We start from the raw sequence: 15,758 nt of genomic DNA on the forward strand, positions 1-15,758 counted from the left end.
CAATGACGCGTATTAAACCGCTGCTTGCCTCAGATTGTCATCCACGCAGTCTCATTCTTAACCAGCAATCAGAACTTAATTATATCGACAGCCACGACAACTTAACAGTGTCGATTGCCTCGCGTGAGCCAATACATAGCAGGACAGCAGGAGTATGTGTTATTAGAAAAAGGCCAGTTGAATTATGCTCGTTTTAAAAAAAAGCCGGTGTTATGTTTGAAAGGACACGAAGACTATATTACAATAATTCGTCGATGAAGAGACTGATACTAGGCAAAAGAGTAGTAGTTCGGTGGGTTGAGTCTTAATAAGGGCCAAGCAGTTCTTTCAATCGACGGAAAAAACGGTTCGCGTTTACGGGAAAACATTGAGACTTTGGCTCGTTTGCCACCTATTCGTTTTGTCACGAAACGTTCAACAGCGCTGTTTCACATCTACAGAGCGTATACAGAACCAGATGATATGTGTGTAGCTTCGTAATGATCAAGGAGCACTTATCGTCGGTAAATGTCATCCCCCGGTGTTCTTGTTTCTTTACTTTATAATCAATAGTTAGTCTGTCATTTACTCGAATATGTGAATTTCCCCTCCCACCGTAGGGCATTTTCACTCAGATTCTCCCTATGGATTGTTTCCTTCATTCGTGACTGAGCTGCGATGCTGTGATCTGACAAGATGAAAGAAATAGGATCGCACTATTAACCAGTCTAGCTTAATCTGAAGGTTGCAGTACAGCAATGTAATAGTGCGCTTAGCTGGTTGACCGCGTGTCAACGGTCCCGCTCCCCGTCCACCTGCTGCTTGGTCGCGTAGAAGTTATATCGTGCGTTTACGCTTGTGCCATTATTTGTTGCTACATGCTATTTCATTTAGTTCTCCTCCTCCTCCTCCTCCTCCTCCTCCTCCTCCTCCTCCTTCTCCCCTCCCCCCCACCCCTTCTTTTCCTCCTCGTTTTTCTAATTTTGTTTCGTAGTTTTCATCGTTCGATACTCGCTCGGCGGCTCGTGGTCGACCGTTCGCCCGCTTGTGAACCCGTCGAAGCGATCCGACCTGACGGCCCAATTCGTATCTTCCAAACCGCCCATAGATATCGCTCTTGCGCAGATCATTCATTTCGTTGTCAGAAATCTGGTGATGGCAAGCACAGCGCCGTCTACTGGGTTGTCCGAACAGTCGATTGGCAGATCCAGCCTCACTGTGTGTCTTCGAAGCGTCGAAGAAGTACCGCACTGCTGTGTTGATTCTGTAGCGACTACTGCTGCCGCTGCCGCTGCTGCTGTCTGTTGGCAGAGTGGCTGGTGATTGTCTGACGACTACGCTCTATCTGTGTGTCAACGATACACGTTACCATTTCCACTACTGACATACTTCTCCGCTGGCCTCATTACAGCTACTAGAGCCCCGCGTCGGCGGCACGCCACAAACAACGGTGTCGCGTCGCTTTGGGTTGCCAACTCTCAACGAAATCCGCCTTCCACCATATTTCGGCACCTGTATCGTCTCATTTGACAACGACTTCGACGGCCAACAGACAGGAAAGCACGGGATCGAGTATGCAAATAAGAACGAGTCTAAGCATCTTTCAAAGTTAGTTTTCTAACATATCGTGTCATTTGGTCTACCCAAAGCCAATTGCTGATGTGCGTACAGGCGGTTCTGCTTATCTGTTCGTTGCAGCGGCTAGTGCCATTAGTGTCAAGTTATGCTAGACATTTCCGGCTCCCGGGCCTCGAACATTGGCTAAAAGCGAGTTCGTTCAACTCGTTATCCGATAACAGTGTGCCCCCTTGTTTCTGCTTAACCCATTTTCTTTCTAAATAGATGAATAATATCAAATCATTCAACTAATAATTACGTTTCTTCTCGACGTGGACGATTTTTGTTGAATCGAATATCAAGCTAACAGTGAAATGAACATAAATAGCTTACAGGGAACTACATGTGAAAAAAATTCAAAGAGTCAAAGGTTGTGGCTTCGTTCATGTACAGAGACCGGTCAAACCGAATAGAGAAGAAGTATGAGAATACGGGCGCCGCAAAACACTTGTCATCTTTGCGTTTGCGCCCTTAGCTCTACCTTCATCAAGTCATAGTCGGTTCCGTGTAGTACTTGTCGAAGGATCTTCATTCTTCCCAGACACACGCGAACAACCAGACGACCGAGACATTGCGGGCACCAGACCCTCGCCTCGATGACGATACAAGCTAAAGGCAGGCCTGACGCTTTCCTCCTTTCACTCATACACGGCGCACCCGCTACGCCAATAGCGTAGCGCCACTGGAGCAGTAATAACCGCCAAAGCCGCATAATAACGGTGACTTGTAGTAAAAATAGTAGTGCTAATTGTTGTAGTATTACTGTTGCTGCTACAACCCGCAGAAGGCCCGCGAAGAAGGCCCGCGAATACGGTGCCCGACACCATCTGTACCAGCTGCTGGCATCAATCGCCCACCACTATCCAGTGCTGCCAGACGCCAGACGCAACGACCACCGCATTTATTCACTTTTCCATATGAGAACTCGCTTTCGTCTTTGTTGCTTCCTTTCTGTCTCGTTCCCCTAGTATCGGCGGGCCTCGTTGCCGTCGACAACGGCAACGGCAACGGCGGCAGCGTATATCGGATAACGGCGTACCCCTCTAGGCCAGTTGGATGCGAAATAGAGGCCATGAAGATGCCGTAGCTTCGCACAGTAGAAAGTTCTCTGTTTTTATCTCTTGTTAGGATGGCTTTTAGGGCCATTTTGAACAACAAGTGAGAGTAGTCCTGTAGACTGTCTGGTTTTACGTGTTCTTCATCGGCTCAGCACTGTGGAATGTTGAATTGTGAACTTAATTGAGTAAGTGAGTGCATTCCGAGTGTTTCATCTGGATATCCCTTGACGTTCGGCGACGATAGTGGTCGTAGGAAACACAAACACAGGAAAATATCTATTATACAGAAACTACGGGAGAAACTCCTAATCATCTAAGTAGATTCAATCACTCAAGAAGGTAAATCTTAATTGTCAGCGTTTACCATTCAGAAAATGCTTCAGGGTTAAAAAGCTACGAACGGCAATTAGAACACGACATCAATCAGTGGTTGCGAAAAAAACCATCGTGTATGATAAGTAAATATAACGCTGACTAGTGCCAAGGACTCAGTGTGCTATTTAGACGTGCAAAGATTAACGTGTTATTATCAGGCTATAAATGGAATAAGTAAAAGATAATGTGCTTCGATACTTTAATGCATGACCTAAGATCTGCCTTGTCAACAGACCTATTTTAGGACAAGACAGAGGGACTATAAACCTACTCATAGATGCCCGTACGCCAGATCACTGAAAGGAGCGCATGAGCTAATTTAAACGGTGTACACATTGAAATTCAGTAGCGTTTTTGTCTTTCCGATTTAGCAAAGTGCTCATACCACGTGAGAATAGAATACATTGTTAACAATTGTGTCGTATTCGCAAGACAATTAAAGACTACCGAATAATTTAGTAATCTTACAACTTGGTGAAGAGGTTGAACTTTACATTGTAACTTAGGATTTAAAATGTATTTTTTAAAAATCGATACTTTTATATTCTGTTTTTGAATTTCCTACTTGACAGTCGTACAGGTTTAACATCATTGTTGCAAGGAACGATGGGACACATGATCCAGAGCTCCTTTTATTGTTGTTATTTCTTTAACATTATGTAATTTGTATAAGCACAACAGAGGACGCTCACTTTCGGAACAAAATCGAAGTGCCTTTTACTACGAAAATGTTTAATTTTATAGGAAGCCTTGTAAAAAAAAAAGAAACAAAAAAAACAGCTACTAGGTATCACTGGGCAAAGCATTCATCTAAAAGAAGAGATTTGTCAAAGGTTCTTAATTTCGAACGTTTTCTAAGGCTCAGCCGCTAGCAAAAACGTATGATTGCGAGGTTCGATTATATGAAGAACTTTCAAGGTGGACTACTTCGTTTGTGAGTATTTTCTTTCCTCATATTTAACTCGTAATAGGCGGTCCAAGAATCATTATTATCATCATTTACATTACAGCAGATCAAGGGACAGTAAACATTTCCAAAACATCACTCGAATATATCAATGTCATAAAGTATATGCATACGTATGCCGAAACAAATTGTGTTCTACATGTCGAGTTTTGTTAGTCTTAGCTGAACTAATGCATGAAGGCAGGGATAAATACGCATACAGCTTTGCTGATTGTTTTAAGTTTTTGTAACGTTCAACTTAAAGCAGTGTCGAGCGCCGTTCTCGGTCCAGGCATCTCGCAGCGTATAGCCCCTTAAAACTCATGTTTGAGCGCTCCTTCGAGCAGAACGCGTTAGCAGCGTACCGATGTAAAGTCCCTTTAATAAACAGATTCTACAGACGAGCGGCTAGATATCTGACGCAAGCGAAACCTCTGCAAAGAGCTCAACAACACTACCCTTTAAGCGCCTACATTTGCCTCATGTCGTCCGTTTCTTTTCAACACATCCAGCTGCAGATGGCTAACCTTATGACATATTTTTCAAAGCTTAAGATTAGTATGTTAAGGAGTAAGTACTTTTTATTGATCACAGCAACAGTATTTACGACCTGCTCATAATCAGACGGATCCGTAGTCGCGCTCTTTCACTGAAGTTCTCATGCGATAAGCAGATATAGATAATTCAATTTTTGTGCAGATGTGAGAAACTCTTCTCTAACTTCTGAAAGGCATACCCATTGGACTTACAGTAACATTGAGCGTTTTTATTTAATAGTAGCCCCTGACCGCGCTGTGGATGTATTTCATCTGGCGCGTTTATTATATAACTTTGTATTTTTATTTATTCGGTTCCCCTCGACCCTTATCGGCAAAGGACTGCTCATGAGCTAAGCACAACATTTGCATTTGTTGGTAAAGCAAATACGGAAAAGCTGTCGCATGAGAGTGTGGACTCTTAGCTAGATTAAATCATAATACTAAAAATGTAAAAGCACTTTCATAAAAACCGATGGCAACAGAGACGTTCATCATGTTAATCGTGACACATTGAAACCTGCAATATTAGCAATGTTAAAACTGACACGCGGCCCGTCCCACAAAGCTTTCTCATGCTTACGAAAAAAAAAAAAAAAAAAAAAGGTAGTAACGAAAATTCGTTACAAATCGTATTCGAGCAGTGAAGGTATTTCATGTGTTTTCTATTTTCACGAAAGGTGCTGAAAAAAAAGCCTGCTTAACTTAGTTGCGAACTAGGAATTATGCGTTGGGGAAAATTCGTTGTGTTTAGGGATTAGATAGACATTGTAATGAAAATATTTAAAATGGACCCTGACAGGCCCGCTATCAGAGCCTTCCGCATCTCGAAAAAGTACCTTGGCAGATAACTAATGCTAATAGTAGGTATATCTATATAGGATGTGTGCGATATGTATGCTTTAGGGTATTAGACGAACGTTGTGACATCTCCTACTGGTTTTGAAACGGCTTTTGCGCTGATATGACGCTGGGGTTATCTTAATAAAGAAAATTTCCTGGACGAGGTTTTGATGTGGGGATTTTAAAAAACGAAATTGTTCGCTAGCTTGAATGTCTGCGTAAAATGCGTTTTCTACTAACTAAAAAAGACATTCAAAGTGGTAAGGTAAAAACAATGGTATGACACGTTATATTAGATCTAATTGCGAGAAGATGCTAATTGTTCCGGCAAGATAATCTGAACTCAGGCTAAATATGAAGGCTTTCGTAGACATGTCTTTGTCGAGTTTGACAAAATGACGGATTAAAAGCCACTATATATTTCCTAACTGTGTTAAGAGCTCTCGTAACATTATGAAGAAGCGCATATAAGTATACAAATACATCAGTATCTGTCTCCGGAACCGGCAGCATAACCGTACGACTGACTTTAATATTTCAAACAGTGAAGCTATTCAACTGAGTGAATAACATCTGCTTCGTTTATTATTATTATGTAATCGCATCGGATAGGATGTTTTTTTTTTATAAAAAAATTACCCGTTCCTAAGAAATTCACCGTCAACATTTTTCGGCGATAGGCGTCTACTGAACTCCATTCACCAGCGTAATCAACGGGTCTATCACCGCTGCAACAATATATAACCAAATCAGGCTTTTTAATAATGTAATCACTTGTACTGGAATCCATTAAAGCTAAGCATAAGTACTAGTGTTCGAAGTTCTAAAATATAGCCATTTAAACAATTCTCTTCTAATCAGTCGAGACTTGGGTTAAAATTTTGCATATTTCACCTCTATACATTTTCTAGTTTCAGGTTTTACACGGAAAAGGAACGAATTGCACGCCCGTTTTAGGCCAGCCAAACGATGGCTTCACCTCCTCCATTGCCATGCAGCCTACCTCCGTGCAGTCCGTCACCCGCACAGGCGTCCTTGCCTCAGGTAGAATTACCCTAAAGTTTGCCATACACTGTCGCCGTTGATAGCAAAAATCTAGACGATATGGTAAATCAGGGTGTGTCTACTTCTAGCTATTTTACCTCTTTTCACTTCGTGAAGCGTCAGATAGAAGCCTGAACGATTACCCTTGGCCGAACATGCAGCAATGCCAATCTCAGACAGAGACAGAGACAGAGCTCCTTTTTCCCGCTTCTAGCCAGCCTTCCCTTGCGTCCGAGCTGGCTGAGATTCAGGCCCAAATTAGATGTTCTTTCATTGCTGATAGAGCGCAAAGTATCTCTACGTAAGTCTGTGCCTGTATGCGCCAATCGCAATCACGAATGTTATAGAATTAGAGAGAAAGCAAAGGTGGGGCGATGACTAGGGAAAGCATACTGAGGGATTCACACCTAATAGCGCCGATCGTAAGATTACAATGCAATGATGCTCTGAAGATCAGCGGATCACTTTCGTTTCGGACAGTAGTAGTAAACTCGCAAGAAGGGATTACATACATATAGCTTGCACTTTGCAACTGCGGTTGGTCCTATAGTTTTGAGATAAAACCTTAAGCTCCTGCTCTGGCTGTCCTCGTGAATACTTGCCCCGTCCATCTGTTATTGGTTTCCAAACAATGCTCGTGTTTATGTACAGATAAGTAATGTTTATTGAAAAGAGAATAACAATGCATTTCCAAATTATTGTGTTGCATTTTAAGCACAGCACTAACTTTAAAAAACATCGAATAGTAGATAATACGTTTCGTTTGTGCATAATGGCGCAAAACAATTATATAGGATTTTGCTCATATGATTACTAAAAGTCACTTCATTGAAAAGGCTTATGGCGAACTAGGATGGCATAGATATACAGCATAATCCATCAAATGTGTAGATAAACTGGTTGCCGTAAAAGACACGAGCACCGTTTAAGATCGCTACACGGATACCGCTTCTTCTATGAAGTCTATTCGTTCATTCATACCTCTGCTCTTTCATTGTGCTCGTATACATACTCGTATGTACCTATGAGAGAAGATTATTATATATAATCAACATTATATATATGAGGGCTGTTAAAAAATAGTTTTTATCGTTGGCGAGTGTGTGAACAACGACCGGCTGTGCCCGTATATGAACATGGACCTTTTGTGGGCACACATAAAAAACGTGCTTAGTTTAACAATTAGTGCAGATATGTATTAAATTTTTCGTTTCTGGGTCATCTATTGTTCGTTAACTTTTGGGCCTCTTCCGGTATTGATCGACAATTAAAGTAAAGCACCGGAAGCAAATGAATCAAACGAAGTGGGCGGTAAGGCAATGAGCGAAGCCTTTGTTATAGACGTACGCAAAATCAGATCGAAGTTCATTAGTGACTAAATAAAACAGGGAATCAGGAGAAAAAAACTTCGGTCAGAATGCTAGTCAATTGCCTTTAGCTGAACTCAGGCGGATTAGTCTTCCTCAGAGACTTGCTTGGAGCTATAAAATTTAAAAGATTGTTAAAGATATGAACCGTTGATCTTTTAACTTTTCTAAAAAAGCGTCCATGCGTATTTAGTGACGAGCAGAAAAGAAAAATATTTATAAAATTTAGCTAAGTATGTATCTACGTAAACTATTTGCGTTTGAATATAGTACGCTTCTGTGCTATATGGTTGTTTATGATTGTTCGGCCTAATTATGTTTGTTAACACTTTACGTTTGTTAAATGGAAAATATTGCCGCAATAGAAATAGAAACCAGAGTGCTTCACTCGACATACCCGATTAGCACTCACCTAGAAAAGATCCAAGGGGAGCGTGAACGGAGATACTGAAGCTCGACATTCCGTCACCTGTTTAAACCTAAACACAAAAGGCGTGCCGGTCTTGATCCTTGCGCGCCGCAATATGGCGGTAGCCACTAGCAACGAGCAAAGCCTGATTTTGGTCAAAGGTTTCCTCTCTTTATTGGTGCTTTCCGACTAAGGACTAAATAAATTAGTCGAAAGTCGCTTGATAACGCCGTACATCATGAAATCAGTAACACAAAAATTTGATGCCAACAAACGATGAAACCATAGTAATTTGTAAGGGTCATTCGAATGTTCGTATCAGTACGGCAGCATATCAATGTAGTTTAGACCTTAAGGCGTTTAGAGTAACGCCCGCGTTTAAAAAGGCCACTGCGAAGCCGTCAAAATCTAATCCGGTAGCTCGAAAAGCCATAGCCTACATCACTGAAAAAATATCATAGGTAACTCTTTAGATCTTCCCTGCGTAGGCTTCCTCCCCAGAGGCCTTGCATTAGACCCAACGCGTTAAGCATTCTCGATAAAGATAGTCTGCAGGTAATCTAGGTGCATGCGTTTACTTTCAAAGGATCGAGTGAATACATCTTCGAAAACGACAGTAAATAACATACCCCATTGCCTCAATATACAGATAAACTTCAGCCTTGAAATGTACAGTTCTAGTCTTTAACGAAAGCATACCTTCGTAACAATTCAATGGAGCTAAAATATATATGGAGTTCGGGGTTATAGTAAAGTTGGAAGGGAAAACAGTTTGATATTAGAACATATAACACTATTTTATCCAGGGGTTTCATCGTCAAGAGCCCCCCGACTTTTTCAGCTGCTTAGCTTTTCATAGTAACATATTACTGGATTGTTTGCTTTGGATTGAAGTTTAGGAGGTTTTCTATTGCTTCGAAAATTGACTTGCTTTCATAAATATGGTACAAGTAGCGTCACTTACGTAAAATATTGATGTCTCTGAAAAGGCGCAAGCGAAACTTCTAAAACAACCACTGGCACTTGTATTTCACGCAAGAACGTTTTTTCTTAAAGCTATTAACATTGTGTAGACAGGCTGACCTGTTTTAACACAAAAATTCTAGCTGAATTATTGTCATATATATATATATATGTATTGACGTTTTTCAAGTAGAAGTAGTCTTTGTTTGATTCGATAAGTATGATCTCGAAAAGCACAGTGTTGTAGTGAGGATTACGAGGTAGTTTTTGCAAAATCTGCAATCTGACACAGACCATCCTGAGATACCTTCCTTTGCTAATTTCGCACAGAAGAAACTTAATGCCAGTCAAACTTATGCCGGCCCTCATGTTATAGGTAAACGTTCCAACGACTTCAACGCGTCCAGCTGCGAAAAATCTTTTCCGTCGTATCCCAGTTCCGCGATTTGCCGTCCGTCTAAATCGAGTCCAGGGATCGTGCACACTTCAAAACGCTGTTCTTTGCATTGGAATACTAAGCATCGTAAGTTATATACTCTCGTCTCCTTTTACAAGTCCCAGTAATTAACAAATCAGGAATATAAGAATGACCGAAAGCCTCAAGCGTTTTAGTTTGACCTATCCCGTTAGAAGCTTCAATGCGTTCCGACTGGCCGGAGAAAGACGCTCGGTCAGCGTAACAAACAATCGGAAACATCCAAAAAAACTATTCCGCCGCCATAATTTCGCAATCATATAGCTGTGGTGTTTGTTAAAGATAGGTTTTGGCGAACTGTAAATAACTGAGCATTTTTTAAGTGGACTTTTCAGTTACTCACATTATTATATACTCAATATATAATATGCACTGAAATGGTTTGGTACGATTTGAGCACGAGCATGAGACTTTAAGTGTAACACTTATTCCCTGAGTATACGCAATAGTTTTGATGGGAAGAAATCACTGATGCAGCCCTTTGTTGCTAGAGATTTTGCTGAAAGATTTTTTTTTAGCTCTGGTCGTAATAATAATAAGAAACATCTCGAGCATGCGCGGTTACGTTTTTCCGTCTTTATAAATATACCCATTGATAAACCTTAAAAATAAGTGTAATTTAAATTTGATTAAATCGGCGCTACTATTCTTGTAAATATAGTCATAACTTTTTCTAGGAACTTCTTTATCCTTTGCAACGATTTTTCGATTCCATATTGACTTTGCAGATGCCAATAACTGGCTTACTTTCAGAGTGCTGGCCATTTATACGAAGTCTGAGTGAGACGGAAATTTCGAGCCAAGCTACTGCGAAGCTCGAAATAAAGGCCAGCAGCTTCTTATACGCAATGCACTCAGTAGAAAATCTGAAATCGAGGTACATAGCGTCGAGGCATCCTGACTTATTACATTTGCTCGTCTCGATAGATCGAGTATTCAGTAGCTGGAGTGTTGTATTGTGTACTAATCTGTAGGTGAATCTGTGCGTCCTGTACATGGCTTGAGCTAGGGGGTCCTTTCAAGACTTTGCACGCCGCAGAGGCTGACGATATCGGCCATTTATAAAAGGAATGCACCTCTAAACCTTTTCTGCGGACAAGACATACGATAGCTGCCTTAAGATTTCAGGTACATCTTCTTCATCGAGCGATCTGCAGACAGTCATAAAGGTGGAGTGCACACCGACAGCCCAAACTTCTTGAGCGCGATACACGGTCGCCCGTATAGCGTCTGCTCGTATTAGGCAGCAGGCTGAAGTTCTTCCAGGTGCTACCAGACGTGTGTGGTCAGACAGCAGAATCACGCTTAAATCCCGAAGGGTTCTTCCTTTGTTTTCATTGCCGAATTTCATTTGTGATTGAATATGTCTCTTCAAAATGCTCCGTTATTTCGGCATTTTCTTCGTAATCCGATAAATGTTCCATCAGCTTAGTACATTACCCTGAGAGTTCCTTACTACGATCCTCCTTAGGATGTAATTATTATATGGCTATACACGCACGAACACAGATAAGACATGTCCGGATATTACTCCGCGCTCCTCTAACCTCGGATATTATCTGTGAGACACTGCCTTTAAATACAAAGTAAGAATTTAAATTTGAGAAAGAATGAATAAATGCATAACAGTTATAACAAGACAGGATTGACCACTGTTGGTTGACATAGGTAAATGTGACATTCGACCAAGTTCGGTGATGACCTTTACTTGATCCGACACCTGTACTTACTGGTCATTCGACCACATGACGACATAGCATAGTCTTGAACTTTGCCTCAAACTTCGACTGATTCAACTGTTCGACATGATACGTTTATTTGTAGGGTCTGTACGTGTTCGAGGCTGTGTTGTTTTCAACGTTTATATTGTACAATGCATCTACTTCATCTGGAAGCCCGCAAGACACGTGTAAGTTACACTGCCAAGGCTTCAGATTTATTAGAATAACAGAAACAGAGTGTAAACATGGTCCTTTATTAATTAACAAGTACATTCAAAAGAATAGTATAAACGAACGCTATCTTTTTGTAACAAAAAAAAAATAACTAAGGCACAAAAATACTATATATATATATATATATATATATATATATATTTAAGAAACTCGTAATCTCAGCTACACTGGTTAACTTATTGGCATTTCGGCTAGCATTTATGGTATTGACAATGAGCCCTAAAAATGACAGTTTCATAAATCCGGTAGATCAATAAATCAGTACAAAATCCTAATTTTAGCTCATTAAAGCTCTCCTGATTCGCTGTGCCGTTAGGTTCGTAACCTGCTTTTATGTAGATCAAAGAGAACTTGAGTTACTTTGCTGTTTATCATGTATACATGAACCTGTTTCTTAAGGGTAGGGCTAGCGAGAGATGGCAAGTATGGGTGCAGTTACGGGCAGAGATCTCGTCTTTTGCGGTTGCATCTACTCAATGTTGGCAGCAGTAGTAGAAATTGGGATGTATTTTGAATACTGTTACATTATCATGATTGGCACATGCTGGAACCAGACGAGCAATGAGTTTAAGAATGCGCTGTTTGTAAACAAACAGTTGCTTAGCTATGCGCTGATACTACGACACAAGTCGAGTACGGTTGCATATCCGGTCACATTTATAGTAAACACCAAAATGGGCCCAGTCTGAGTGGAACGTAACTAAAAAATCAATGACTTAGCTCAGGAAAGATTTCCCAGGTGGTGATTAACAATGTGCTCCTTTTCACGTAATCATGGCTTCGCAATGCTCGGATCCGCTGGACTGCGGTGAGTAGGGGCACTCTCTGTCTGTATCATGCAGGTTCTTCAGGGGGTTGTTGGAGCGGTACTAAGTGGTTTCCTGCTCCGTGGAGCGCTACGTGAAGAACGTCGTTTCGTACTGGCTTGGCTCGTTTGTGCTGGACTCGGTATTGCGTTTCTGTTCAAGGCTTGCGTCATCGAGACGCTGGCCATCACAGCTCAGAAAGCCAAAGAACAAGTAAGACTGTTTCAGTTTACATCTGTAGTTATCAAGATCTGGATTGACTTTTTTGAATAAAGCGAATTTGCCTAAATTAATGTTGATGTTGTGAAGGACTTAGCAGATTCCGTCAATCATTACAGTTACCATAATTACGTCCAAACGTCATTTTCATACGGCTAGAACTTTGGCAAGGCTTGTGTGTCGGTTGCCGTTTACGCTAATGTCTTTACCTGATTGCTATTTACTGCCGTACCGATCAGTGACGAGTTAGTACGAGTTCAGCTGGATCAAAACACAGTGAACGACCTTAACGTTTCGAGTTTGCTGGTGTGACAATTTGTCGAGACATTGGAGAACTCTACAGTGAAATGTGTGGGAGGGTCTAAGCATTTCGTTCCTATATTGCAGGGAAACGCCGAGGCTCTTACGAAAACAGCCATTAAATGCCTAATACTTTTCGTCGAAATGTTTTTCTTTATTGTTGTACATGCGTTCTACGTGAGACTTCGCCAAGATCAAGATCCTCCACCTTACGATACGATTGCCTGAAGAGTCCCTCTATGACTCGGAAGTTTTCACTTTGCTCCACGTAGTCCATACAATATGCGTGACGATTGCCATCTAATTTAGAATGGTCACATAGAGCCGTACTATCGTAATACTGTTTTACCCTTCAACAAACAACAAAGTGTCGAAAGGGAACCGTAAAAGCTAGTAGCTTCCCTTGAGAAATGTCCGTTGGCCGAAGAAAAACGGACAGGGAAGGATACGCAACGAACCTTGATGCAGCATATATACTACCCATATGTAACAATCTTTTACATAAGAAGGCCTGACAAAGAGACCTTCTGATCCACGAGTTCCCACCCATCGCTTGCGTATATCCAATATGTTCATGTTTCGATGCGCAAGTGCGTCAGCAATGGTGACGCCTATACGGCTCAGAGCTGTGGCCAGACTTGAAGAATAACCATGCTTTTAATATCCTTAGTGGATTGTAGTTTCCTTAATATACGATATTATAACATAGAAACTTGCTAAGTTCAACCTATTTTTACAACCTAAACAATTTTAATAAATGTCTTAAATAGAACATAATTGACAAGGATGACCATGTTGCTAGAGAGTTACGCCAGGAAATACTAAATATTTAGACTTTGCATAGTATTTCAGTGAATTCAACCCGAAGATATCTAGCATATCTTCTAGCTACGACCCTGTAACGTTGAAGTCTATCGTTTGTGTACTCAGCAAAACAACTGAAGGGAAAAAGTTGTAACTATGGCAGTTGAATAGCCGCGCGCATTCGATAGATGTTGCCTGGTCACACTGCACTATGGTACGCAATAACATATTGAAACTCGTCCGCAATTGTTGCTTGGGCAGGACATGATCACCCGACTACAATGGATCACAGGCCAGTTCGACTACTTGTGATAATTTCGTCGTGCCTCTTGTGACGACGTCCATAATACTTATCTCAGTCGAGTGATGCTACTCGAGTGAGGTTTCTCGTCTGAATATATACATATATATATATAGATATAGATATCTATGGTTACAATTGTCTGTTGCATCTGTACATAAGAGTATAAATGATTTTAATACTAGAACTAAGTTCACTTCATATTTATAGTACAGTTGATATTTTTCTCTGTAAGTTAGTCGTTAATAAAAAGCGATGCTCTATACTAGAGTGTGCTAGATTTTATAGACATCCCTTCGGAGTAAAATAAACTATAATAGAAAATAAGTTAGGTTAGCCGGAATGCTTTATATTGTAATAGTTTTCATTGCGTCCTACTTAGACTCTTTGTACCGGGATAGAATAGGATAAGCAGTATGAGATGCAGCAGCTAAATTGGCACTAAGGGCAGTTACTGTGGTCATGGTAGGTTCTCATCAATTGGCGGACACTGTTTACTGCAAGCCGTTTTTGAGGTACTCCACACTTTACATCTATTCTGTAATTAGTTTGTGAGAAACCAGGTCCTGGCTCCTTATCATCTTTATAATTTCATAAAACTTGCTGCAAAGAATCTCGTTGCACTGCTGAGGGCTGCTCTAACATTTGTGCTCTGATTTGCTCAAAAAGGTTCCGCGATTACAGCGACTCGTTCTAAAATTTCAAATCTTGAGATGCAGTTATTTTCTGTGCTTTTTCAACTTTCTAACTTAAAAATTGTTGCTCCAGTAACAAACTATTGCTTCTCGAAGGGCTTTTGTGTGGTCCAGTTTCGTCCGTTCTCGATAGATCTCGCCAGTGTTCTCACCTTCGAGAACTACATAATCAATTTATAGTCGTATACGGGGAATAACTCTTATAAAATATAGACCGAATTCCATTTCGGAGTAGTGCGTAGCTCAAAAGGTGTTCAGCATCCTCGATCCTCTGAATAGCTACAATATATGTATATGTGTTCAGTATGTAACATTGATTTATCTTTAATGCCACAATTGCGTAAAGCTATGAAACATTAGCAGAACTTATTCAGACATAGCACACTTTTAAGGATGTAGCGGAAGAAGGAGAATTAATAAACGCGTTCCCCCTGTTGAAAAACACCGATCTAATTTGGTAAAATTATGAGAACAATGGATGTATTTAGTTTTATGGTCGAGAGACAGAAAAAGTCTGTTCGATCACCGTATCTGAACCCCCTATTGAGTGGCGTGAACGTACTGGATAACAGTAAATTTTCAGAGGACAACCTCAAGTCTCCTTACATTTGGGTCGGTTTCAGTTGATTTCCTAGCGATGGTTGCAGTTCGAGCTGGAAGCAAAATGGACATTCGAGACTGACATGTTGACTCTTGTTCCTGAGTCGTTGTTAGGATAAAAAAACCTCCAATAGGCATACGCGGACTGAATTGGCCTTCAGCTAACATTCAGTAAATGACCAACAGACATCACTATTAGAAGACTGATACGAACGTTTTCTATATCTTTTATAACTTTCTTTGAGTAAACTTTCTGCAAACAAGGACGACAGCAGCTGTACCGTAGGTAAAATGTCTTTTGTCCATGTACGAATAAAGCACAAATCTCTGGTAAAAGACAACCATTTAGGAAGGCTGGGTCATTGATAACTGCAGCTTCTACGGCTTTCATATTCTAACAACGGTGCAATTCAACGCTGGCACTGAGTCTTTCTAATGACCTCAAAATAGGGATAGAAATGGATAT

The 15,758-nt window shown here is 40.8% G+C and overlaps 1 protein-coding gene across 6 annotated transcripts; it reads left to right on the forward strand.

Moving 5' to 3' along the window:
- The first annotated feature begins 1,006 nt into the window (after positions 1 to 1,006).
- LOC111255545 (uncharacterized) lies at positions 1,007 to 14,260 on the forward strand. Of its 6 annotated transcripts, XM_086986293.1 has the most exons (7): positions 1,013 to 1,587; positions 1,925 to 2,993; positions 6,266 to 6,398; positions 9,514 to 9,660; positions 11,437 to 11,521; positions 12,384 to 12,586; positions 12,980 to 14,260. In XM_086986293.1, the coding sequence occupies exons 3-7, from the start codon at positions 6,324 to 6,326 to the stop codon at positions 13,118 to 13,120; spliced, it is 651 nt and encodes a 216-aa protein (XP_086842419.1). In that variant the 5' UTR covers positions 1,013 to 1,587; positions 1,925 to 2,993; positions 6,266 to 6,323; the 3' UTR covers positions 13,121 to 14,260. The 6 variants fall into 6 exon arrangements, with proteins under 6 accessions (XP_086842436.1, XP_022673357.1, XP_086842425.1 ...); XM_086986310.1 differs by having other exon boundaries at positions 1,007 to 2,993; positions 13,737 to 14,260; XM_022817622.2 differs by having other exon boundaries at positions 1,012 to 2,993; positions 6,272 to 6,398.
- Positions 14,261 to 15,758: the final 1,498 nt, after the last annotated feature.

Source organism: Varroa destructor, unplaced genomic scaffold, assembly GCF_002443255.2.
Source record: "Varroa destructor unplaced genomic scaffold, Vdes_3.0 BEIS01000001.1, whole genome shotgun sequence".
Classification (NCBI taxonomy): Eukaryota; Metazoa; Arthropoda; class Arachnida; order Mesostigmata; family Varroidae; genus Varroa; species Varroa destructor.

What these genes read in the sequence shown, in the direction of transcription:
- LOC111255545 (XM_022817622.2), top strand. Translation starts at nt 6,324, where the DNA reads ATGGCTTCACCTCCTCCATTGCCATGCAGCCTACCTCCGTGCAGTCCG. An exon ending in CACAGGCGTCCTTGCCTCAG is followed by an intron (nt 6,399 to 9,513) that starts GTAGAATTACCC and finishes CTCATGTTATAG; the next exon opens with GTAAACGTTCCAACGACTTC. An exon ending in CTCAGAAAGCCAAAGAACAA is followed by an intron (nt 12,587 to 12,979) that starts GTAAGACTGTTT and finishes CCTATATTGCAG; the next exon opens with GGAAACGCCGAGGCTCTTAC.